We start from the raw sequence: 27,319 nt of genomic DNA on the forward strand, positions 1-27,319 counted from the left end.
TAGGGAAAATGCCAAGAGGCCTAAGTAGTAGTAGAAAGAAGACAAAGAAAATGAAAAGAGTTTTGAAATGATCAGATTTTACCTGGAGTCTCTACAACATGGACGATGGCCTCATTGTTCCCATTCACTGAATATGTGAAATAGAACCAGCAGTCGTCAATATCCTTCTCCTTACAGTGGGACAGGGGATCCACCTGGCCTGGCTGTGGTAATTTGTCCCGATTTTCAACCTTGGTAATGTTGAAATGTGAACATTCCTGTGCACACGTGTCTTTCTTCTCTCCTTTATTGAAGGCTCTGCACTGAACACATTCTCTGTGAAAACACAAATTATATTAAAAATGTATTTAAAATTTAAAATAAATATTTGCTTAAAGGCTATTTCATATGAATAAATGGAGAGGCCCAGGACACTTCTAGATGGAAAAACTAAATATAAAGATGCTAGTTTCCCTAGTGAAATTACATAGTACAGTTTAAATTAAAATCCAAAAAGAGAAATAAAGAAGTAGTAAAATAAAACTAGCCTTATTAGACATTATAAATATGCAGCACAAAGTGATTTAAACAATATGTTGTTGACACAACAACAGTTCTTCAAAAGGCAAAACCTTCAATTCTGCTTAAGTTTAGTCCAGAGATAGTAATTAAACAACTGGTAATACTTCTTTCACAAAGGTTACTATGGGGATTCAATTACATAGCCAATTCAGACCAAGGTGATGGCACCCACTGCTCTCCTATGACACACTTAAGAATCATATGACAAACACCAGAGATTGAGAAAGGATTTTTAAGACTCCACTGGGCCACCATGTGCCAGATATTTTATTTCCAGTGTGACTAGACAGCAAATACCACCTGTTTCTGCACCTGGGAAATACTTACTTATGTTCCGCACAGACACCGAGGCAGGTCTGACACATCTCACAGGTTGGCCCCTGGAACTTGGGGTCGGTGCACTTACAGGCCCCGCACTCGCACACACCCCGGCCGTTGCAGATCTGCCCATTCGTGGCCAGGCACGAGGTCGTGTCCAGAGAACAGTCACAGGCACTGCCAGTGTAGTTGGGGTTGCACTCGCACACACGACACTTGCACACGCCATTTCCTGGGATTAAAAATATCATTTCTCATAGTAACGGTAAAGATATCCAACCACGGCACCGACTTAAGAGTCAAAATAAGCAGTAATGTGGAAGAACACAGAGCTAAGGACGGACTGACCCCTCAGTGCTGCCCTTTTTCTACTTGTTCACCAAGTAAACTCCTAACGTTTTTTATTGTATTAGATGGGATCACATTTTAGAACCATTTTCAGACCCCTTTCTCACCTCCACAAATTAAGCCATTGGATCTATCGCAGTTGAAATTATCACACTCGCAGAATTTGCCAGAATAAATTTCATTTGTATTATCCCTCTTCCTACAAACACACTGTCCACAGACACACTCTCCATTGTTACTACAGATTTCCGAACTGTTCTCCTTCCTGCAGTAAGCATCCATATCTTCACTGTTCACTTCATCTGTGCTACATTCGCAATGTCTACCAACACGTCCCTCGTTGCACCTACAGAAAGAATCCAAAATTTCAATCAAATCAAATAAAAATAATTTAAAATAACATGTCATACTGTGAGAAAGACTGGGAGAGGAAATAAGACTATGAACAGTATCTTCAAGATACAATTATATTACATGGGAGTGTTCACACCACATGTCACAGATGTGTACAAAAGTGTTCATATGTGCGCACACGCACATGCGGCCAAGTTCATATGCAATATATGCAAGGGCCTAGGGAAAAAAATCTGTCTTCAGGAAAATAACCATTTTTATCAAGATGAAAATATCATCTAGCACTGAACAGGTAAACAAAGAATTTGGGAATACAGGATCAACTTATTTAAAAGAGTATATTAGTTCTGGGGCACCTGGGTGGCACAGCGGTTAAGCGTCTGCCTTCGGCTCAGGGCGTGATCCCGGCGTTATGGGATCGAGCCCCACATCAGGTAACTCTGCTATGAGCCTGCTTCTTCCTCTCCCATTCCCCCTGCTTGTGTTCCCTCTCTCGCTGGCTGTCTCTATNAACTCTGCTATAAGCCTGCTTCTTCCTCTCCCATTCCCCCTGCTTGTGTTCCCTCTCTCGCTGGCTGTCTCTATCTCTGTCGAATAAATAAATAAAATCTTTAAAAAAAAAATAAAAAATAAAAGAGTATATTAGTTCTGTTCTCAAATGATATGCTATTACATCTGGTATTATGGAAGAAGCATCTCTAAATGTAAAGCAATGGTCCAACTGTTAATCTAAAAAAGTACAATAAACACACCCCAAAAGGTGCATAGAAGTTGAAGAAAAACATATTGAGCATATCATTTAAAAATATAACATACTATTTAAAAACAGGTATATCCTATGGGTCCAGACTTTTCAGACACACTGTATTTTTAGAATACCCAAGGCTTATAGACACAGGAAATACTAATTCTGTATCTGGTGAATATGTAAAGGGAAGGAAGGCAAAATATATTTTTTAAAAGATTTATTTATTTTAGAGAGAGTGAGTGTGCGCCCATGCCTGCAGGCTGAGGGAGAGACTGAGGGAGAGAGAGGAAGAGAAAAAATTCTTAAGCAGATTCCCTACTGAGTATGGATCCAACGCCCGTGGGGCTCAATCCCACAACCCTGACTGAGATCATGACCAGAGCTGAAATCAAGAGCCCGCCACTTAACCGAATGAGCCACCCAGGCATCCCAGAAAGACAAAATATTTTTAAGATCTTTTTAGTTAATGAATTTTACTAAAAACAGATCTACAAGACTCAGTCAGGATACATACAACATAAAAAAGTAAAATATAACATTTAAGTTGTTATTTAGAATAGACAACAAGTAACTGATGGTGAAATCCAGCCACTTATTTTTCTCATGATTAAAAACCCCTCAAAGCCTAGTCATTTGGGGCTGACATTTAGATCAAAATACTCTCCCCTTCCTCCTCTCTTTCAAGGAGAAAGCTGTATTCAAAGTATATTCAACTTTAATTTGTAATTAAAAGGTAACCTCCACAGTGTAAAAAAAATTTTAAATCATTCGATTACAGTTTTGTTAGTAGGTTCTATGTTTAGAAAATAGTGTTTTCTTTTTACTTTCACAAAATATATTTTTTAAAAAATCATTCCAACAATGCAGAAGTACATGCACAAGGTGAACACCCTTTGCTGCTTCCTAGTTTCATTTCCAGATAAAACCATTATAAGTTTGATGTATCTTCCTAAAGCGCTTTTCCATAAACGCATTTTAATACAGGCTTATTTAGCTCTAGAAAATTCAGGTTGCTATTATATGAGGGAAAAACCCAAAGGCCAACTTAACAATTTGTTAAATATATGCCTTTGATGGCTATCAAACCTTTTATTTCAAAGAATATCTTCTGAAGAAGGAAAAAGGCAGGGAAGAACTTTCTATAAATAACACACAAGATCATCAAATTGATCTTGTGGTGAGCAACAGTGATTGGGACGAAGAATTTACTTGCTCTAAATAGATTTTTTTCTGGATTTCTCAAAAGAGCATGCCCATAACTTTCTAAACCTAATGTACCTCTGTCATTCTCCAACAACCTCAGCTCACCTGCAAGCTCCACACTCGAATGTTCCATTTCCTTCATGACACTTTGGACTGCTAGGGATGCCTTCACTTTGGCATTCACACTCACAGACGAACTGAAGAATAACTTCTACTTCTTCAGTAAAGCCTAGAGGCTTAATTTTAATGGTTTCAGAATCCTTATTTGGACATTTATTTGAAGTTATGCTAATTTCAAACTGAACCTTGAAGGAAAAAAACAAATTAACTAAGCAATTTAAATCTAAAAAGTATTTCAAAAAGCTCATTTCTTTTATTGTTTCTCAAATAATAAACTAGATTTGCTTATAAACAAGCAATTTTTTCTTTTCTTCAGAAAATGCTTATACAACATACCTCATCTCCAATGGAAATATTGGAACATTTTCTTCCATTCTCCCCTGTTCCATTCACCCCATTCTTACAGTAAGATTTATAATTTATTGTTACTCCTTCTGGCAATTTGCTGTTTTCCAAAATGACTTCTGAGGAAAGGGACTAAAAGAAAGAATAATCACACACAGGAAAGGTAAACACAATGCTACTATAAAGTACACCGAATACATAAAACCAATGGGCAAATGAACTATTAAGAAAACAATTATTATTTAAATAAAAGATCTGGAGCCAAGTCTTGAGTGACCAGAAAACACAGACCTGAGAGAAACAGGCTCAAATTAAAATTCTTCAAAATACTGTACATGATTAAAAAGTTAAGATGGGGCACCTGGGTGGCTCAGTTGGTTAAAGGTCTGCCTTCGACTCAGGTCATGATCTCAGGGTCCTGGGATCGAGCCCCACATCAGATTCCCTGCTCAGCGGGGAGTCTGCTTGTCCTTCTTCCTCTCCTCTCACCCCTGCTCGTGCTCTCTCTCACTCTGCTCTCTCTCACTCAAATAAATAAAATCTTTAAAAAAGAGTATTTGTGCTTAATTACTGATGATCACACAGTGCAGAAAAGGCCTGATATTAAATATGAGGAGTCTAAGAGATCTTATTCAGAATGTACTTACGTTGTAGGCATCGATAATCAACTGAATCACGTTGCTGGAGTTTGCAGATAATGTTCCTACTGCTGACTTAGGGATCAAATTTTTCAGTTCCTGAAATGAAAAGATAAAACATGTGAGATACAAACACTATTTATTCAACCGATTAGTACTGACTAAGTATGTAAAATACTTAAGTACAAGCACCCTAGCCATTTCCTAAATAAATTAAGGAGTTGAACATGAAAAAAGCTAGCTTTATGTGATTAAAAATTAATATAAATCACTGTTGTAAAATCCAGTCTGTCTGGCTAGTAACACTTTCCCACATTTCAAACAGACATAAGATTTTGCTTCTAATGACTAGATACGAAGAAGGGTCTAGAAATTGGTTTCTTTTTATCCCATACATATATATATTTACCTTGTAAACAGGCTGAAATTCTTCCGTAACCGCAAAAATTGTCTGAATGTTATTTTCACTTAGTTTCTGGACGAGGTGAGCAATAGAAGGATAATCCTAAGAAATTAAATAAAATTTAGTATGTAATTACATGCAATGTAGTCCAGTTTTTCAATACTTTTTGAAAATCATGATGTGCATATATAAGTGGATTGCTTACATAAGACTGCTTGAAATAACACAAATAATTGCTGAAGTGGGAGGTATGTACATAAGCGTTTCCAATCTTCTATCTTTATCTATATAAAAACTTCCATAATAAAAAGCTTTAAAAAGCAAGCTCTATGTTTATTAAATGTTAAACAATGAAATTAAAGAACTGCCAATAACTACAGGTTGTATCATAAATCACCAAAATTCACCAGGGTTTAGATTTCTTCTAGAACTTGAATAATTTGCCAATCTTTTTTCAGTAAAAGCAGAGTGCCTACTTCCAAAAATCTTACATAAATGAGTACAGGACTATACAAATTATCTGTTTAGAAACAGTATCAAATTTGTTACAAAATGCTGTGTGCAAGGGAGAAGAGACACAGCCACGGGCTGAGGCACAGAGTGAGAGTGTCCAAGCAGCTCCTTTCACCGACTGAGGCCCTTGTCTATGCAGCAGGAAGCCAGCACAAAACCACATTTTTAGACACAGCAATACCAGCTTCCTTGCACATTAGGTTAGGGCCTGTACTTACCAAAATAACAAACCCCCAAGCCAGTCGCCCACAATACTCTTAGCATTAAACACCAAAATTCCACATGAATCCATTCAATATGTAAGGAATTCAGCACTTACATAATAATGGCTCATTGTGTACACATCATTTTCCAGGTGACACTGCCCATCATTTGGTAAAACAATGCCACCAAGTTTGCCATCTCCAGCAAAGTGAAACCCAGCATCCGTGGAAAACACCAGCAGCCGTGTGACATTCCTCCAGCCAATCAATGACTTGAAAAGAAAAAGATTTCAATTTATAAATACTATCCACAATCGCTGTACATAAAGCTGTCATCCTCACATAGGCTCCACCGCATTTTCTTTTTAAAGATTTTATTTATTTATTTGACAGAGAGAGACAGCCAGCGAGAGAGGGAACACAAGCAGGGGGAGTGGGAGAGGAAGAAGCAGGCTCCCAGCGGAGGAACCTGACGTGGGACTGGATCCCAGAATGCTGGGATCACTACCTGAGCCGAAGGCAGACGCTTAACGACTGCGCCACCCAGGCGCCCCTCCACCGCACTTTTAACCTCACTCTAGACCTTCTCCTTAGCTTGTCCTTTTGCAATGCCAAGACTCCTACGGATACCTGCAGAGCCCACTGCAGAAGGCCCCTCCACCCCCCACGAAAACTGTGTCTTGCCGGTTGTCCACTTTTCTCAGCTCTTTTTAAAAACTGTATCTTTTAATATCAATGTCTCCCTCCCCGAGTAGAAGGTAAGCTCACTCCCTGTGGGGCAGGGACATCTGGCTCTGCTCACCATCATACCTCAGGAGCCAGCACAGTGCTAGGCACACAATAGGCATTTAACGGGGACATAAAAACGTTTCAGCCCATTCCGCACTTTACCCTACTGTTGCTGCCATGTTCCCACCCTTCCTTCCATCCTGCTCATAGCTTCTCAGGTATATACCTCCTTTATCAAACCTCCACATTAGGCATTATTTTTTTTAACTATGGAAGAAATTATCTTTTTCAAAGACCTGCCCTGCTTAATTCCACCCAGTATACCTCATCGGTACTGTTTATTTGTTCATGTATTTTATTCTCCTCCTCATTCAACAAAGATTTAAAGTAGCAATAAAGGGGCACCTGGCTGGCTCAGCTGGTGGAACATGTGACTCTTGATCTAGGGCTTATAAGCTCCCCTTTGGGTGTAGAGATTACTTAAAAATAAAATCTTAAAAAAACAAAAAAAGTAGCAATAAAATCCTCTTCTCTTTATGGTAAATTTGTAATTGTATTTCTCTAAATTTACTCTATACATCTGTGTATATCCCCATAAAACTGTCAATTCCTTGAAGGCAGGAATTAAGTGTGCTGATGCTGGCAATCCACACATTAGTACATTGCTTCTAGAGAAGCAGGTGGAACAGTTACTCAGTCAGCATGATAAACAAAGAAAGATGGCAGTGGCCGTGGTGCTATGGCTAGCTTTAATCCCACTGGCTGAGGCACAGATGGAGGCAGCCCAGAGAATGTTCTCTCCACACTGAGCAGCTAAGAGGATCATGAATCAGTAGCTGCAAGAGGAGGGTGGCAGGCTAAGCACTACCTGGAATATTAGTCTTTCTTCCCCTTTTAAAAGCAGAAACTGCCCTTAAATGACAACCGCCCCAGGGAGAAATCAAAAGTAACAATAATATAGTACTTAATATTTGCTGAGAGCTCCCTGGCACTCTACATGCATTACTGTATTTAAACTTTATAACAGTCCTATCGGGTATGTCTATCATAATCCCCTCTTATGGAGAAGGAAACAGCCCTCCAGCTTGGCTAAGCAAATTGTCCAGACTCAGTGGCAACGGGAAAGTGTGAAACAGTGTCCTAGCAGTCTAAAGACTGTTCTCTCAACCACTGAACCATCTTGCTACACCACATCATTATCTTGGATATAGTTAAGCACTTTAGCAAAAACTGGTTGAAAAAATAACCATTAAGAAGCATCTGGAATCAATGAAGGTCTTCTAGGGAATGTACTATAAGGAAAAAAGCGGGGGGAAATAAGACAGAAGTAGGTACTTAAGACAAACCTTATTGACCTCAAGTGCTCTCTGGTTCCAGCTGCAGCCATGTCGTGAAAGGTCACCTCAAAATCTTCAGCTGCTAAATGGCTCATTTAAAATTCTATCACTAGTCTAAATGGAGATGAGCTTTCCACTACTAAAATTCTTACAATTAAAATGATTAATATGCTACAACTTCTCAAAATATATGTTCTCCTATAGCTTACAAAGTAGGACATAAAAAGTTGCTGCTTGAATCACTAAGACACAGGGAAGACATCCTTCACAGATGACGGGCAGAGCAGAACCCATCCAAGGGAAACGGCATTGGAGACGCTGTTCCAGCTGAGGTCTCTCAACGCTCCTGGTGACACCTTGACCAAGTGCAACTCCATCTCCGGCACGAGCCAGAGAGTCAGGACACCTGCACCTCTTCTAGAAATCTAGAACACCAGCCAAAGTACAGCTGTGTGGCCCCACTGTTTCAAATGATGAGCATTCTGGCTTTTAAGATGCAGTATGATTGAAGTAGCTGCCCCGTTTAAATAGGGACGTAATGATTAAATCTGCTTTTACAAAGCACTTGTGTAGCGGGAGGGAATTTAAGGGATCAAATTCTATACTCCTCAGGATCGTGAAGTATGATTTGGTAAGTAGGTAGTTTTTCTGTACCAACTGATAGTAAAATCACAGTTAAAATTCACACAAGTAATGTCCGTTTGTAGGAAATGAATGTACTTACTCCACAAACAGCAACTTGCATGATTGCATCAAAGCCACCTTCGGGAGAATCCAAATTTCCAGATATGCGCTGTTTACCAACAAGTTCATTAAATACCTCCCCTTTATCAGTAAGACTGAGCACATTCTTGTAGCTAAATGGGCTGGTACAGTTCTGCTCACTTGTGCAAGGGTTCCTGAGCTTAGCTGGTGTTGTACTGATGTAAGGCATCACAGTTTTCTCCACAAATGAGCCAAATCCTGTGAAGGAAAAATTCATATAGAGAGATGGATAGATGGGTGGACAAACTTGCATGAAAAAGAATAAAGTTGTGTTACCACATGTAAGTCAATCTTTCATAAGAAATAAGATTTTAATAATAAAGTTTGGAAAGGAAATCATTACAATAAGAAAAATCCAGGTGTGAAGTGAGATTAGGCTGTACAGACAGGTGTGGTTGTATTAATTAGTAATGAAATAGAAGTGGAGCTCTCAACATGCTTATAAAATAATCCAACAAATGAATGAATACATTTCTGTGAAAACAAGCATGCATTTCATTATCTAAGTGGTATAATCTGTTAGGTAACACAATAGCCGAAAGTAACAGAGGAACAAAGAGGCACAAAAATTACTAGATATGTGACAGGAATATGTTTCCTCTCAGAAAGAAAAGGCTAAAAACTGGCCTATTTATTTCACAAGTATATGGTGAAGAACAAAACTGCCAGGACTTATACAAATGAAAATTATTAATATTCTCAATAATCCTACCAATTCTGAAGTCTGAAGTAATCCTTCTCATTTCATTCATGAGATCCGTTCCGAGACTTTTAACATTCTCCAAATCATCTTTCATAGAGTAGGAGAGGTCCATAAGGTAGTAGAGATCGATGGGGTAGTCTTCAGCTCTCTTGAATTTTAATGTAAATGTCTGTGGCTCCCCTAATTAAACAGAGATTAGAAAATGAAGTTAGTTGGGGCACCTGGGTGGCGCAGTCATTAAGCATCTGCCTTAGGCTCAGGGCGTGATCCGGGCAGTCTGGGATCGAGCCCCACATCACGCTCCTCCGCTATGAGCCTGCTTCTTCCTCTCCCACTCCCCCTGCTTGTGTTCCCCCTCTCGCTGGCTGTCTCTATCTCTGTCAAAAAATAAATAAAATCTTTATAAAAAAAAAAAAAGAAAAGAAAATGAAGTTAGTTGCTAGCAATCAAAAGCAAATGACAAAAACCAAACTGGACTTCCAGAATAAACACTACAAAACGAAATGCATTATTGCCATAATTTTTACAAAAGCCTGGGAAGTCCATAGGCTAACTAAATGGGCGTGTACTCCATGTCAACACACAACTTACCATGCCAAACCCTGGGCGTGCAGGATGAAAAAGACAATACTCCACAGTGGACAAGACGGACACAGTTCTACAATGTAGAACTATGACCAAGGGCAACAAGTCGATGGAACAGCACATATCAGACTGGGGTGGGTAAGGCAGGGCACGTTACAGCATACACCTGAGCTTCTGGAGACTCAAGTTCTAAAACACGCTATTCTTTGTTTATATCTAAGTAAATAATATCACTTGATTTTTACTTTCAAAAACCTGGCAAAAAAGTTTTTTAAATGAATTACAGAGACAAAGAGACTGTTGAGAAACTACTACAAAAATCTTAGAGGAAGACAGGAAGATCTGAACCGAAACCATGAGGAATAGGAAGGGGAGAGAGAGACACAAGAGGCGCTAAGATATAATTCACTCAGGAAATAGAGGAGAAAGAGAATGGGTGAAAAATCATCACATGTTACCTTGTAGATATTCTCTATACAGATTTCTAGCAGGCAGCTGTGTGAATGGGTTTGGGGCTTAAGAGAAAAGGCTACGTCACAGCACACAGACGGTTTTAAAGCCATGAGAGAAAAACTAACAATTAAGCGGACTGCAAAGAGGAAGGAAGTAGAAAGACACCAAAAGGAGACTGGAAAGCAATGTTAAAAGATAAGAAAAACCAGGAGTGATATCACAGAAGCCAAGAGGGGAGCATTTCAAGAAGTTCAAAGGTGTTACTTGGTACAGGAACGTTAAAAAAAAAAAGAAAAAAAAAAAGGGCCTGGCAAGAGTCCACTAGGTTTGGTGGTTCAAGGGGAAGGCAGAGCTTTGTCAGAACAGGTTGAGAAGCAGGCTGAAAAGTGGTCAAGAGGGGAGCTCATGGAGACAATGACTGTGCACCATTGTTTTGAGAGAAAAAGGACGGAAACTGGAAAGAGTAGGAAAAAGGCTGTTTTCTTTTTTCGATGCAGGACTGTCACAGATTCTTACAAAACTTAATATGTTAACAACATTAAACAAATACAAAGAGAAACATGGGTTAGAATGGTGTGTTTATATTACATAATTACACCACAGGATGGACACTTTTATTTTTAAAACCCACTAAACCTAATACCTTCTCTTTTACGGAATTTGCTTTGGACATTAGGCAACCTTCATTATTTCAGTATACGTGTCTTACAAATTGCTATGTCTGCAAAAAATTTCTAAAATTTGACATATTCCACATTTCTGTTTGAGTGCTGGTCCATATGTGAAAATGAAGCCTCGAAGGAAAACTCAAAAGAGGCTCATATAAAGTCGTCAGAAAGCTCAAGCTGAAACAGATGTATTCATACAATTAGATTTCTGTACCTGATCGTAATTGCAAAACCAACTGCTGAGGCTGGATCTGAGTAATATCTTCTGGCTGGAGTTTCTCTGCTGTTCCTTTGCTACGGTTGGTTACATTTTTGTTTTTCTTTATATCTTTGGAGCCTCTGGGATTTTCTATGTCATCTGGATGGCAACCCTTCTTTTTTAAAGCTTCTAAATCATCACACCGTGCAGAAGTAGGCATTCCTTCTTGTAAAAACGTCTAAGTGACATACAAAATATAGGTATAAATAATAGCATAATGATCAAACACTCTGTGTAATATAATTGCATATATGCAATCAAAATGCAAAAATCAAGTGACACAACTAACATACTTCATTTCTGGTTTTTAAACAAAATGTTCCCTTTACCCAAATCATATGCTCTTGTTTAAAAACAAATGAACTCATTCTCTAGAAGAGTAATCCCTTTATAAATATTATTCGTAATGTATTACTTTAGCAATACTTAGGACTGACCTAAGTGTACATTTTAACTGTCCCACCTTCAAATTCAAAGTATCTAAATCAAAGAAATTTCTTCAATGAAAATCACATATTCAGTATGCTTAATGACCACTAATAAATAATGTATATAACCAAATACTGGACAATTTTTTTCCCCAAAATTTCCCTTTAAGAAGTCCTATGTAAATCCTTCATATTATGCAGCGTTCTCCTCACATTATTTTGAACAACTCAGTGTTTAGGGAAAACATATTAGCCTGAAGGTGTCTCAATGAATGATGCAATTTTTAAAAAGGAGACAGAGAAATTTAACACAGAGTTAGTAAGTATTCTGGAGATATGAAAAAATTTCAAGTTTTGGCTATTATTTTAAATAAGGCTTTTAAAATTCATTTTGAAAAACAATAATCACAGTGGTGATTACATGACATATGAAACAATAATCACAGTAAAATCTGATCACATGACAAGGTCATGAGTCTATTTCCATATGGTGCATTTTAAAAATATAAAAATAAAAAAGGTCTGAATGGTACATAAATGCTACTTGTGGCTTGGGGTAAAATATCCAGTAGTAATAGGATTTCATAACGTGTTATACCTCCAACAACTTAGATGGAAATAAAAATTTTATCAGATGAGTGAAGAAGTATCAGTGAAAGCAAAAACACTGCTGTTAAGATATATGTAAAATCTTTGGAAACAAGTTTTTCATGAAATCTGAGTGGAGAAAAACAATGACATTAGTGTGTGGTGGGTATGTGTCACCTTAAAATGTGTACCTATAATAATCAATTATTATAACAGACATTTGAGTATTTCACATATACCCCTAAAAATTTTATATGTAGTTGTATTAAGCCAAAGATTTCTTTTGTTTTTTAATCTTGGCATTGGGAAAGTGAGGAACAGCTTTTCTTTCAGGTCATTTTATGTTCAATTTTATATGGTATTTGTTTCATGGTGTTGCATAAGTGACGATATTTAAATACAAAGAATACACAATGGTTTCAATCAGTTATTTTTAAGGGAAACACAACACTAATGAGAGCATTTATGTAATTAGAAAAACAACTGGAAGGGAATACAAAGGGTTAAACAGTTCGAAGCTAAACTACTTTTATGTATCATCAAGCCTAAAATACTACCAAAGCGCAGTAGCCTCGCGTGGAAACTTTAAGACTGTAACTCAAACAAGATTTCACTAAACACATTCCAAAATCATGCCACAAATTTCAAAGGCTAAAATATTTAAAGAACAGTTTGGCAAGTAAGCCCTGCCTGAGACAAACTGAATTCCAGAATACCATTTTCAGGAGAACAGAAAGTATCACTAGAAAAATTTTGAAGTAACAAAACAAAAACCTCTAATTTTGTCTTTCGTATGGTCAAACCATACGAAATATCTGATATTTGACCAGTTCAGTTACACCTATGAAACCGACAGCTGCAATGTATGGATTCAGATGCCTGAGTAAAAACAGACAATAAAACTTTGACCTTCTGATATTATTCGCTCTATGAATAAATCATATATCCTCAAAGTGACCTCCCTATACTTCCTGTTCTGACAGTCATCCACACATTTATTTATTCATTTAACATTTAGTAGGCTTTGTGAAAGGTATCAAGTTAAGCAATGTACACAGATGACAAAAGTGAATAAAAGTTAAACCCTAACCTCAATGGGTTTTTACTGGGATGCAAATCAATTCTGTATCAGTTCTAACTCAAATATAATTAGGAAGGTTAGCTTATACCTCTCCCTACAAAAAAAGGGCAAAATCTAAAACAGTCAAATTAAATGGCTAGGGATTTGGGGGAAGCTATCAACAGAAATATAATGCATGCCACAAAGGTGAGCTATATATGTATTTTAAAATTACCTAGTAGCCACACTAAAAAACAAAATAAAAAGAAAAGGGAAATTATTTTAACAATATATATAAACTATTACCATTTCAACATTATTAATGATTTTTTTTTTATCATTAAGTCTTCAAACTTTGGGATGTATCTGAGGCTTATAGCAATTCTCAAGTAGGACCAATTTGGAGCACGTCTCAAGTGCTCGACAGCTACATGGGCCTGGCGGTTACCGTACTGAACAGCACACCTCTAGACCATCATGTATAGACACAGAGTTGATACTTAATTCAATAAACATTGATTTAAGTGAAAATTCACAGCTAACATTTCCCAAAGATACAATATTGGCCCACAGTAAATGACTAGAGAGTAAATGGAAAGGCCTTGAGCAATTTTACTTACTGAATTTGTACACCATCCACAATTTGGCCCTGCTTGTATACATTCTCCACATGATTTGGCATTTGCTTTTAAACATCTATTTTCATCTGTCAGGACACACAAAGAAGAGACAACTTTACTTGAAGTTTCAAGACAGAAAATAATGAAAAATGATTACAATGACAAATAATACAATGCATATAAACCTTAAATATGAATAACACAACATATGATGTCATATATTGTTACACGTTATATTTTATAATTATACATTACATTATATTACATACCATATAATCATTGTTACTACACTGATCCAGACCTACCCCAAAGAGGTGATGTTAGATTACTTTGGCATAGAAAGCCATGAAAAGATAGCTAGCGTTCTTGTCTTCTATACAGACTACGTACCAGTAATCTATATATTCATCCTTTTCATCAAAGGCATAATTTCAGGATCTATTACGTTGGATGGTCATAACTATCAGGAGTTTTCTTACAACAGGGTAAAATACTATTTCTTTTCATTTAACTCCTACTACCACACCCATACCCACGAAAGCATCTGCAAAAGCTTTCCCTTCATTTTTAGTATATTAAATACTTGAAAAGCCCCTCTTCATCCACTCCACAATCCCATGCCTTTTTTAGGCTCTATGTTCAAAGCATGTCTCATGTTTCTTTGAATCCACCTGAGTGAGGATCAGCTTGCCTTCCGTGTGGTGAGTACTAACATGAACTGTCTCCAGTGTGTCTTCTCCGATTCTAAATCTAACAAATATTCATAACAGAAAATTTGGAAGGTACATAAAAGCATAAAGAACAAACCAAAAATCACCCATAATTCACTAAGAGATAACTACCATTAGCATTTTTGTATATTTTTTTCAATCTTTTTTTATGTAGATAAAAAAATAGCAAGGAAGCACGCATATAGACATTATTTGGATAAATTGAGAATATACATTTAGCATACTACTTTTTTTTTTTTTAAAGATTTTATTCATTTATTCGACAGAGATAGAGACAGCCAGTGAGAGAGGGAACACAAGCAGGGGGAGTGGGAGAGGAAGAAGCAGGCTCATAGCAGAGGAGCCTGATGTGGGGCTCGATCCCATAATGCCGGGATCATGCCCTGAGCCGAAGGCAGACGCTTAACCGCTGTGCCACCCAGGTGCCCCTGCATACTACTTTTTATACTTTATCCTAAGTGTTTCATTACAAATTCTTTAAAAATATGGCTTTTAATGATTACATATTTTATTATGTTAATATGTCCTACTTGATGTTGGACAAATTTAGATTCTTTTCAATTGCATACAGGCGTAGTTTCCACATACTTGCTCACATGCACACACGAATTCTCCAAATACATGTATATATGTACGTGCACATACATCCACCCATTCTGAGGGCCATTCCCATGATGTAAAACTCTGATCATTTCCTTAGCACAAATAAAAAAGAAAATACTGAGTTGGAGGGTATTCATGTTTTTAATATTCTCAGTATACACTAATTTCTATCCAGAAGTAATATTCAAATTTATAATCCTATAAGCAGTATACAAGTACCATTTTCACCAGACTTTTGACAAACACCAAGTACTTTTTTTTTTTTTTAAAGATTTTTTTATTTATTTATTTGACAGAGAAAGAGACAGCCAGCGAGAGAGGGTACACGAGCAGGGGGAGTGGGAGAGGAAGAAGCAGGCTCACAGCAGAGGAGCCTGATGTGGCGCTCGATCCCATAACGCCGGGATCACGCCCTGAGCCGAAGGCAGACGCTTAACCGCTGTGCCACCCAGGCGCCCCCCAAGTAGTTTTTTAATATAAAGAATCTTTTACTCATTTAATGCATATAAATTAGAATATCAATTCTATCGTCAGTTATTTAAGGTTTCATTTTTATCATATTTTACTGACCATTTCTTTTGTATATTTTTATATCCTTTGCTAATTTTTCTTCTATCACATTCATGTATTTTTACTGGATCTCAACACATGCTATGAAATTAAACCTTTGTTTCATTTCTCATCTTGATGGTGTTCTGACATCCAGACACTTTGGGTTTTTATGTTGTTGTTGGTTTTACATAATCAACTTTATCAATAATTTCCTTTAAGGTTTTTCTTCATTTTTCCATGTCCTTCCTGTTCTAAGATCAAATAATTGTTCTAGACAATGCATTTTCTGAGATTTGGAGAAGAGAACGGCTCATCCATTATTGCAGATGTGGACGCACCATGTTTGTTAAGAGGATTAAATATATTTTTGGCTTTATGTTTCATTCCTCTTCGAGATAATGCCAACATTTTGCAAGACTTTTTGATCAAGAGTAAGAATATCTTCTAGAAAGTCAGTTGTTCCTGGTTTAATTTTTTTAAGACATTAAGGGTTTGTTCATAATCCATCATTCTACACGTTCACTTTATTTTCTTCTAAATATATTTCACACCCTTGCTTTCTCCATGCTCACTTAAACAGCCTATTACAGTCTTAAAAGACCTTTCTGTAGTGTTCTTTATTCCTACCACTTCAGCATTTCCTTAGCCAACCCGCCCTGCCGCTGTTCTGGGTGACGGCAGCGAGGGGCTGGGCAATGAAGGGCCTCACAGGCCACTCCAAGAACCTTTACCCTGAGTGAGAGGCGGCCCTTGCACGGCTTTCAGAAGGAGCAGCATGATGTGGTTTAGATTTGCTCAAGAATCTAATTGGTCAAAAAGTAATACAAGACACTGAAATGAAAAGACAATGAAAACTTTTTTTTTTTTTTTTACCTGCTTGGCCAAACACACAGCAAATCGAACTGATCAGCCCAATCCAGAGAATCAGTTGCAAATTCATCTGAAATATAAAATGTACATCGCTAAATATTAAGAAAATAACAAAAAAGATAATACACTTAAACACAAAACATTTCTGGGGCGCCTGGGTGGCACAGCGGTTAAGCGTCTGCCTTCAGCTCAGGGCGTGATCCCGGCGTTATGGGATCGAGCCCCACATCAGGCTCCTCTGCTGTGAGCCTGCTTCTTCCTCTCCCACTCCCCCTGCTTGTGTTCCCTCTCTCGCTGGCTGTCTCTATCTCTGTCAAATAAATAAATAAAATCTTAAAAAAAAAAAAAAAACCACAAAACATTTCTACTCACCTTATCTTCTGTTGATTTTATAAACATAATCTCTCTCAAACCATTTCTTCTCCAATCCCTCTCTAGACCCCTTTTATCCTCCTCTTCCCCTTCCCAGTTACCTGTCACTTACATTAACAAAATGTCCATACCGGATCCCTAGAATCCATTCTCACCTTTCTCCATATCAAATATATTTCAACATCTAACTAACAAAAAGTGTCAAGTATTCCTGAACACCATAAAACCATTAAGTCTTTGTTTCATGGAATCTCTATTCTATTACCTCCTATGGCTCTTAGGGGGCCACATCCAGATGCTTCCGTTACCTCAATACTGGAGGTTAGTTTGAGTGAACTTGTCAAAATCCAGATGGCTCACCTTCTTGCTTATAACTTTTCAATAATGTCTATTTCTCCTCAGGCTAAGACCAACATCCTGCACAAGGCCTCAGTTAATTTTTGAGGCTGAGCTCCTGTAATTAGTTATCTTTTTTAAATAAAATAACTTCTATGCATGAAATTAAATATTTAGCTCAATTCCCTGTCATTTCTAGATCTACAAACTACACAAAAACAAAAACAAGAAAAAAGAAAAAGTACAGGAGGGGAGCCTAAGAAGACCTGACAGGGGTTTCAGTGTCTTTCAGAATCTCTAAAGAAAAATTAAGTAATCTCCTGTATATTATTCAGAATTATGCCAACCTGTACACATTAGGTATAGGACAGTTTTCACAATACTAATCTATACTTCAGCAGAGTGAGTCAAAGATGGCTCTAGCCACAGCTCGCTAACCCTATATAGCCTTTAAGTGTTTACTGCTCTTGGACTAGCAGCCAATTATGTACAAATACCTGCCTCTCCCACAAGAATCCAAAAAAACAAATACTGTAAAATCCCAAAAAGTTAGCTTTACTAGTTATCAAAGAAATATAAATTAAAGCCATATTAGGTAAACCAGCAAGGGGAAAAAAAAAAGTGGGGGGAAGTTTTAACCCAACAAAACTATTGCATATGGCTGAGAGAAACCAGAGATGGCGCTGGTATACTATAACTGGTATATTTTTTGGGAAATAATTTAACCTGTATCAAAAACCATTAAAAAATGTTTCTACCTTCTGACTCAGCAATCTAATTATTAGATACTCACCTTTAGGAAATAGTTAAAAATATAAAAGGTGATACACACACATAACTTGTTTATTTACAATAGGCAAAAATGCAAACGTCCTCTACCCAGTAACAAGGAAACAGCAAACTCGTCAACCAGATGGACTATTAGAGTTATAAAGATAAAATGCAGTAACAACAAAAGGTTTTTAGAAAAATTTTGGATGCAAAATATACATTTAGAGGACAGGTATGTGAAAATAACAGTACATGAACATATAAGTAACCAAGGAGACCTAGAGATGACAGAAACTTATATGCATAATATAAAGACAATGTTGGGCGCCTGGGTGGCTTAGTCGGCGAAGAATATAACTCGATTTTGGCTCAGGTCGTGATCTCAAGGTCCTGGGATGGAGCCCTGCGTGGGCCTCTGCGCTCAGTGGGGAGTCTGCTTGCCCCTCACCCTCTGCCCCCCCACCCTAAATCTTTATTTAAAAAAAACAACAACAATGGGCTTGTTTTTTCAATTGTGTTTTCCTCTTTTCGCTTTTTTAATAAAAACAATGATGGATAACTGTGTGGGATTTTCTTCTTTCCTGGTAAATTTCCTTTAGTAAGAAAAAAATATTTCTTTTTTAAAAAAAACCTTCTGGCTTCAAAAGCTTCCATTCTAAGATGCTATTCCCACAGCTCTCGAAGAGTGCTTCAAAGTTGTGCTCAGAGCACCCCAGATCCCTGTGTCTCTTCCGCTGTTAAATGCTGTTGAAGCTTTCTCTGTTGGCTTCCCAGCGAAGAGCAGTGAGAGTAACTTACGTAACCACACACTCTACATTGTGCTCAGCCCAGCAAGTCCTGCTGTGCTGGGAGCTTACGGTTTTGCTTATGTATCACTTGTAACAGCATCCAAAAGACTGTAACTGTGCAGAGAGTCACAGAAGTGGGACATGCCTACAGTTTGCCTTCTATGGCCTCTCCAACAGGTTTATGTGCGATAAACCCATGTAGACTAAAATTCTAAGCAATTCAAATAATGTTATCAATTCCAAGGTTATGATAAAAAGACCCTGGAATATTAAGACTGTGATGAATGGACCATCTGGGCAGTTTCCACAAAGTAAACAGAATAAATATTTGTTCCATATATGGGCTGATACGTGTTTCTTCAGGATACTCCTCAGGCTACTTCAAGGACCACTAGACTGCTTTGAAAAACATTTTAAAATATTTACAAATTCAGAGAATCATCATGAAGATAAAGTTACGAGGTAACAGAAACATTCTGTTTTAGAAAGCCTCACATCCTTAGGCTACCCACCTTTAAAATATTACTTTAAAGGCCCTGTCCTTTTCCTTCTGTAAACCTTGACAAGTCAAAGATTAGCCTCCTGAAATTCTCTTGCTCTGGAAGAGCTCCAAACCCAGAAGCAGGCAAAACAAGGCCTTAGTGTTGAAGAGCAGCTGAGAGAACAGGACAGCCCCTGAGAACAGGTCAAGGGCACTTGTTAACTCTGCTGTGACTGGTCAGCACACTGGCGAGAAACAGAGAGGCACCCTCATTGGCTGGGGACGCCTGTAAAAGGCCAGGCTTTCCCTCAGGGAAACAGCGAAGCCACTGGAGACAGAAGAAGACAGAAACGAATACAGGGCGGTGAGGACGAGGCTGAGAAGAACCTGGCCGAGGAGAGGAGAGCGGGCTGTGCGGAGGAAGCGGCACAGGACACTCAGCGGCCTCCCGGTCAATGCCGACAGTCCCTGAAGGTACCAGACGCTCCTCCTGCACGTGGGGGCGGGACAAGGACGCCCCAAGAGCTTCCCACGCCATTTCTTCCTAAGGCAGCTCTTCTCCAAGTGTGGTCTGGGCAACATCCACAGCCGATTTACCTGGATGTCCACCCGGGCCTACAATCCACACGCGCAGAAGGCGGGGCCTGTTCCCCTGCCATCCCCACGCTAAGGAGTTTCCTACCAAGGGCATTCCTTGCAGAGCACTTCATCCTCAGGGGCCGGCAGGGACAGATGCCTCCAGGCATTAAGCTAATCCTGTCTTCAAAGGTCTAGAAATAGTTGTCCACACTGTTCTCCATTTTACAATCTCCTACTCCCCCCTCAACCAGCTGTGACTGGTGTCCACCTCCTACCACGCCTGTGAAACTGCTCTTGCAAAAAAAAAAAAAAAAAAAAAAATCTNCCAGGCTTTCTCTTACTGTCTGCATTCATTCACTCATTCAAGAACAACCTGACTGCCTACAATAGGTACTTGGGGAGCTACATCCACCTACACCCACAGAATTTACGTGCAGCACTTAATCCATTTCACCATTCTTTCTTAACCCACTCTGTTCCCTCGGGCCTTACTGGTTTCTCCCCCCACCTTCTGGAAGTTCTTCCTCGGCCGGCCAACTTCGTCAGGTTTTGTGCCCTATCTGGAGTCACAAAAACCGCTGTCCCAAGGAATTTTCCGTTCAGACAAAAATACAGATGATTACAATATGATGTGATGGTTTCTGCAATGAAAATAAGGACAAAGTGCACTGAGGACACCAAAATCTGCCTGGCCAAGTTCAGTGGCTTCATGCATTTGGCAAAACAGGCGGGCAGATGGAAAGAAATGTTCCAGGCAAGAGGTTTGTATGTACAAAGCCCCGGAGTCCTAGGAAGAATTACAGTAACTTCTTTCCAACCTCATTTCGAAACATACACATTTGGGTGACTCCACCCCTCACCACCCAATTGGGACTGTCTCACTCTTACCTGTACAGAAAAAAAATTAGAAAAAATATATCTAGGGGCGTCTGCCTTCGGCTCAGGTCATGATCTCAGGTCCTGGAATTGAGCCCCGCATGAGGCTCCCTGCTCGGTGGGGAATCTGTTTTTCTCTCTCCCTCTACCCCTCCCCCTGCTTGTGCTCTCTCACTCTCTCCTGTCAAATAAGTAAATAAAATCTTAAAATATATATATATAAAATATATATAACATATATACGTATATATGTTATTTGTAGTTAAATCTGGGCTGTGGGACAAACGATTATTTTGTCCCTGTAATTTTCTACAATAAGTAAAAATTATATTATAATCTTAAAATAAATTTTAAAAAATCTTAAAATCGTAAAGGCCAAAAAGAATCTTAACGTACTTAAGCATTTCTGAGGCTTAAATTATAAGATGGGAAAAATAGAAACCAAGACCAGCGAGGCAGGAGGAGCTGGCTGGGTTACAGAGAGCCTTCCAGGCCCTCCATGCTCAAAGGGTTTAGATTCTATTCTATATATAGCAGGGGAACTGGGGGGGAAATGGGGCAGATACATACATGGCAGAAAATGCGGGAGGCAGAGGATGAAGGTCAAGGTAAGAGCTACACGACAAGCGCGGCTTTCACTGCTGGGCTCAGCGAACACCCGAAGGCACCCAGTAGCAACGTGGACCACGAGGAAAAGACAACACAGTGGGGATCTCAACACAGTGGGGATCTGACGGTTGCTTGGAAAAGGAATCACCACTTTCAAACAAGGAAGGCAGAAGGAGAATGACGTCAGAGGAGCAAATAATGCCTTTGTTTTAGAACTGTGTAAGGCGAGACGCCTGAGGGACTTGCCGGGAGGCTACCTATGGAAGGTAAGACACAGGTCTTGATGTCAGGAGATAAGTCAGGGTTAGAGATGATGGATTACCCCAGAGCAGCTGGCACAGAGGCGCAAATGAAACTACGAAAACAGGAGGCCGTGAGGGAAAGAATACTCAGGAAAAGAGGGGAGCTGACGAGGTGAAGACCCAGGAGAGAGGAACTGATGGAGCCCGGCGTCCTTGGGGCAGAGAGGACAACATCCAGCATCAGGCTCCAGTGTGAGCCTGAAGAGAGGTGAGTCTGTCAGTCAGCGCAGGGCCAGACAGCCTAGGTTTGCTCTGAAAGGGGGAGCAAGGACAACTGCTGGGAGAGGAGGAGGAGGAGCTCCAGGGGGAAGGGTATCAGGAGCCCTCAGGGCACGTCCACTCCTCTCCCTCCCAACGACCTGCTCATACCCATCTTTCCTGATGGGTTCCAGGCCCCAAGAAGACAGGGCCTCGGTGTGTCTAATTCAGCAATAGCAAGTACCAGAACCACCTGGCACAAAGTCAATGCTCAGAAATTTTTGCTGAACTACATGAAACTGCATGACATTTTCTCTGACATTACTCAGAAGCCCAGGAAAGAAGAGTTTCTCAGAATTAATGTGCAGACTATCTTTAAATAGGAAAGTTACTATAGACACCCTAGTAATACCAATTTTTAATTCATCTAGGTATATACAGCCAACTTAAAGCTAGACATAAAATGCTTCATTGTCCTGGCTCTTATACATTATGAACCAAGATTAATTTACACATACAAATAAAACTCGGCACCAAAATAATAATGACTCTGTTACAAGGTAGTTGACCAGATAATCCAGATGTTGGTTGCTTATTCCCGTAAATCTTAGCACAAAAGCACAACTTTTTTTTTACCAATTCCTGTGGCTCAAATCACTGAGACTACCTCCCATGGGTCCTCAGACTCCCACTGGAAATCACTGAATCCATGCATTGGTTTCCCTGGCAAGCACGGGTAGGCGGGGAGGAGGCACTGGCTATGCTGACCAACAGTTCACAACAAAGAAGAGGACAAAGTCAAAGGACTAGAGATCACAAGAGGTAAATGAGAGAAAAGGGGCTCATGTACACAGGGGAGGGAAGAGAGCCAGAAAGAAGGACAGGTTTAACATTTCACACACAGGTAGTCTTGGGTAAAAGTTCTAAGCCAGGATAATAGCTACGGGCAATTGTTTGAGTCAGAGTTCCTTCAGAAAGCAGAGGCTGAGACAAAAACAGGACTGTAGGTGATTTTTATACAAAGGTGATCCCAGGGAAAGACACAGATGCCAAAGAGAGTGAACCAAATCGGCCAATTCAGGAGGAGACTTATTTGCCATGTGGGTGCCTGGGAGCTTGACCTGGCTGAGAAGTTTTGAGAAGTGTACAGAAAGTCTGTCCAGAGGAGGGTTAATGTGGAGAAGTACATTGATTAATTCCAGTCCACCCACAGATGAAAGTCGGCCCTGAGGGGCATTCACTTCCCCCACACTTCTAAGAACCGTGGTGCGTCCGCCCAGAAGGCTGCAGCAGCTTCTCGCCCCACAGGCACACCAGAGCGGTCCCGGGAGGAACCTGAGGCAAGATGCAGTCAGCCAGCAGTGAGTCAATCACTAAACTGTTCCCAGCAGCAGTGGCTGGAATCAGAGACACCAGGAGGAGGTGAGAAGGACAGATGAGGTTTCTAATACAATGCTCGAAGGCCACCGGAGTGGAAAAAGTCAAGGGAAACTGCTAGACCAGAGCGTGAGAGGTATCACCTGCATGTACTCTTGAAGACCCCCAATGACAGCGAGAACTGGGGCGGTGATTGAAGTCAGATACATATACTAAATCAGATATGAACAGTCTTTGTTGTAAAAATTTAGTATTTAAGCTACGAGTAGCTCCTACCCATCTACTAGAGATGTGTGAAGCTGACTTGTCCTTATGAACTGTCATCTCCCCTAGAAGTCACTGCTTGGTGTTCTCTCTCTATCGAGCACAGTACCTTACTACTTAATAAAGAAACTGAAGATAAAAGTAACTGAAAATATTCTGAGGTATCCAAGAAACAACAACAAAAACAAAACCAGTAAGCTGAAGGAGGGCTAGCAGGTGCCGTGCCCAGCACTGAACAGTAACATGTAAGCACAGAGTTAAGCGCACCAACTTGGGGCCAGAATGCGGGATGCAAATTTCTGAAGTAACTTAGTTTGAAGGTTTTGCTTTTTTTCAGTCATCATCATAACCAGAAATTTTGGATTGATCCACGTTAGGGGAGAACCAAGATATAGAAGAAAGGATAAGGGTTAGAAATAAAACGACTGTAAACAAGAGTAATGCTTGTTATAGCCACTCAGACACTTATTTGGATACAAGAATACAATAGTAGAACAATAAGGTTAGCATATTAGATACCAATTATATTAATAATATAATTAGAGGCTTATTTTAGGTTCCATATCTAAGTAGGGTTATTCTACTTAATGTGCTTTCTAACAATTGGATTCCTAACCATTTATCTGTAAAATAAGAACAGCAAAATCTCAGTGTTTTATATTACTACATTAGACAAAATATAGTTATTTCCGAACATGAGTATCACAGACCACCTTAAAAAAAGATCAGGGTGGGAGATAACATACCTAATAGAAATAGAAATACGGGAGAATGACTGGAGGCTTCTTCTGTCTAGGGAAAGTAAACCCAGGAGAGGCTAAAAGAAAGGAAACTTCCCTAAAAAAATATCTCACTACTAGAAACGTGAATCTCAATACTGTGTACCGGTGGGATTTCATCCATGGACTGCTGCCCACTGAAGACTACGAGAAAAGAGGAAGATTGATATAGTTGAAGAGCCAGAGTAGGGATAGAGCAGACACAGACAAGAACAACACAATATGCTGAGTTTTGAGGATTTAGGGTAATCTGTAATAAAAAGTTATCTCATTTTTATTTCAACACTTTCAAATGACTACAATGACAATAATGATAAAAATAATAACAGCTATCCCCCCCAAGTACCTCTACATGGTTGGGAATGATATTGTCTTTGGTTTAGAGATGAGGAAACCAAACCACAGAGAGGTAAAATAACCTCTCCAGGGTCACAGAGGTGGAATGGAAATCAGACCATCTGAACTGCGTACAAGCTATCACCTGGTCTGTGCTTCATTAAACTATAATTTTTGAAGGCCTACTCAAGTCACTATTTAAAAAAAAAGAACATCCTTCCAGTGTGAGAACAGAATCAGAGCATAGTAGTGGAAAGGATCAACAATGTTCTGTGAGTTTATTTCTTAGTCCTTCAAATTGAATGGAGGACAACCAAAGTTAATTTAATTGGCAAATTTCATGAGTGTACCCACAGGTTTTGTGCCTCGATTTCTACAGAGGCATTTTACCATATTCAAGTTTATCTAAAGGGTCACAATTCATTCCTTAAACAATAAATCATCTTAAGCACCTCCTCCAAACAATTTCATTTTAGTGGTTAACAGCCTGTTGTGTGCATTGTTCCCATTGTCAAAAACTGTACATAATTATTTTAATCTCCACTCTAAACTCACCTTTATTCACAAAGTGTGCTTTTATGTCCTATTCAAATTCTAAACACACACTTATTTAATATTTTTAACACTGTCACGAGTAATTCATGTGGCATTTCCTTTTACATTTACAGATAAAATCTTTAGAAACTTTTTAAGTACTGTATGTGTAGAAATTGAACGATTATATTTCAGAGGAAAATTATTTTTAAAAATGTAGTGAGTTACATTTATTTCAAGTTTTAAAATAAGGTACCAAAAAGCCACAAAAAAAGTTATCCACAAAAAACTTCTTCCTATCAAATTCTTGCAAAAGGGTGCATTTTTTTCCAACACAACTAATTAAATTCAAGTCATCAAATATTTATTGCAAATCTACTATGCAGACAAAGCCAGACGAAGTGACAAAGCTGGGATATAAACCTAGGCCTGATTCAAAAGCTCAAGCTTTCAGTAGAAGTAGGTTTCTAATAAGAAAGTTTAAGGGTTTTTAACTTTCAAATACTCTCTTTCAGAGAATAGAATTTGCTTCCTTTCTCATGTCATAACATTTTAAAATCTTTTCACCTTAATAGAAAAGATTAGGATAGCTACATTGAGGTATATCATAAATCTCTCCTAAAAAATATAATAAAGCTGTATTCATCCCAAGGCTGTCCCACCATCATTATTTTCCGTATCTGCTTTTAAAAGGGAAAAAAAATAGTCCTGTAAAAGAATAATATTTAAAAATTGATACAGAGTATAAAAACAACACAGAGCCAAACTGAAAGCCTCAGAGAATTTACATGCAGCTCCTCCCACTTCTCCCTGTACAGAGGGCAGCCCAAATGCAAGGTGCTCAGAAATCCCACTGATCTCTATTCCATCAAATTTGAGGGTAAGAGTGGGGATGCACTCCTCTGGGGCAAGAGCATCTATCCCCTACAGGAAGAACAATCAAAACTCAACATTTTATTTCCCTCTCTCTGGCAGGAAGAGGTATGTGCTGGTGACCAGGAAGGTGTTTATGACCCAAATAAAAAGGCAGAATTAATGATTAACAAAAACTTAGCAGAAACGATGAAGAAGAAAGAAAAAACAAGAGGGAATAAGAGAGAAGAGGCTAAGTACTTCAAGGAAAAGATACAACTAACACTTCACTAGAAGTCCTTTTCCACCTACTGTGGATAAATAGAACAGTAGTCTGAACTAGAAACCTTTCTACAATTCACTACTCTTGCCCAGAAGAAGAAAATGTGCTTTTTATGAGCACCGACTCTTTCTTCCCCAATGGTGACATCCACCTGAAACAAGAGCTCCAACAGCAAAGGTTAGGCTGCTCCAAAGCTACAGGCTCACAAAACAATTTGAATCCTGAGAACAGCTCTTAACAGGGCTAAATACTTTAAGAAAATGATAATAACAGACTGAAGCAGAATTCATCACTAGGAACTGGTCTGCCCACCTTCTCCAAGGAAGTGTGAATATGGAAGATCAATCACCGTCGCCCACCACCCAGCCCAGAAGTGCACAGGAAAAATAAAGAATGGATATACTACACGTTGGCACATAAAAAGCCTCAAAGATAAATCGGTTGGTGGGGGCGGGGGAGGGCACGGAACTTAATCAGGAAAAACTTCTACAGTAGAAAAAGTGAAAGGAAGTGAAGAATCCTCTCTGAAAATAGGAGGGAATCTAAATGAATTCATTATGCTCTTGAAGAAATTTAGTAAATCTCAAATAGGTCTCATAGTGATCAGCCAAAAATAGTAAGACCACAAAACTAGAAGAAAAGAATACAGAACTCAGGGAGGAAATATAAGTTGAAATCCTTTACAGAACTCGTAAATACAAGGAACAGGATCAACACGACACAAAGAGCATGCTTGAGAAAAACCACACGGAATTCAAAATAATTCAGGCCAATTAGAAACATGATGGAGCCAACAGTGATCTAGTAAACAGGTTACTGGTATACCACCACCATCCCTCAAAAGGAAGAGCCTATGTGGAAATGAAAGAAAAGAAAA

At 39.0% G+C, this 27,319-nt stretch overlaps 1 protein-coding gene across 2 annotated transcripts in view; it reads right to left on the bottom strand.

The window, feature by feature from the left end:
• Nucleotides 1-27,319, bottom strand: part of ITGB1 (integrin subunit beta 1) — a 43,127-nt gene that overhangs the window by 8,890 nt on the left and 6,918 nt on the right. For both annotated transcript variants that reach the window (XM_034643422.1, XM_034643423.1), the window contains 13 exons: nt 16,709-16,775; nt 13,950-14,035; nt 11,209-11,431; nt 9,298-9,468; nt 8,545-8,783; nt 5,871-6,026; nt 5,045-5,140; nt 4,645-4,734; nt 3,989-4,129; nt 3,638-3,837; nt 1,335-1,573; nt 889-1,111; nt 83-315 (listed from right to left, as the gene is read on the bottom strand). In XM_034643422.1, coding sequence (XP_034499313.1) covers nt 83-315; nt 889-1,111; nt 1,335-1,573; nt 3,638-3,837; nt 3,989-4,129; nt 4,645-4,734; nt 5,045-5,140; nt 5,871-6,026; nt 8,545-8,783; nt 9,298-9,468; nt 11,209-11,431; nt 13,950-14,035; nt 16,709-16,775 — 2,164 coding nt within the window. The remainder of the gene's footprint in view (nt 1-82; nt 316-888; nt 1,112-1,334; nt 1,574-3,637; nt 3,838-3,988; nt 4,130-4,644; nt 4,735-5,044; nt 5,141-5,870; nt 6,027-8,544; nt 8,784-9,297; nt 9,469-11,208; nt 11,432-13,949; nt 14,036-16,708; nt 16,776-27,319) is intronic.

This window comes from Ailuropoda melanoleuca, chromosome 15 (assembly GCF_002007445.2).
Source record: "Ailuropoda melanoleuca isolate Jingjing chromosome 15, ASM200744v2, whole genome shotgun sequence".
Lineage (NCBI taxonomy): Eukaryota > Metazoa > Chordata > Mammalia > Carnivora > Ursidae > Ailuropoda > Ailuropoda melanoleuca.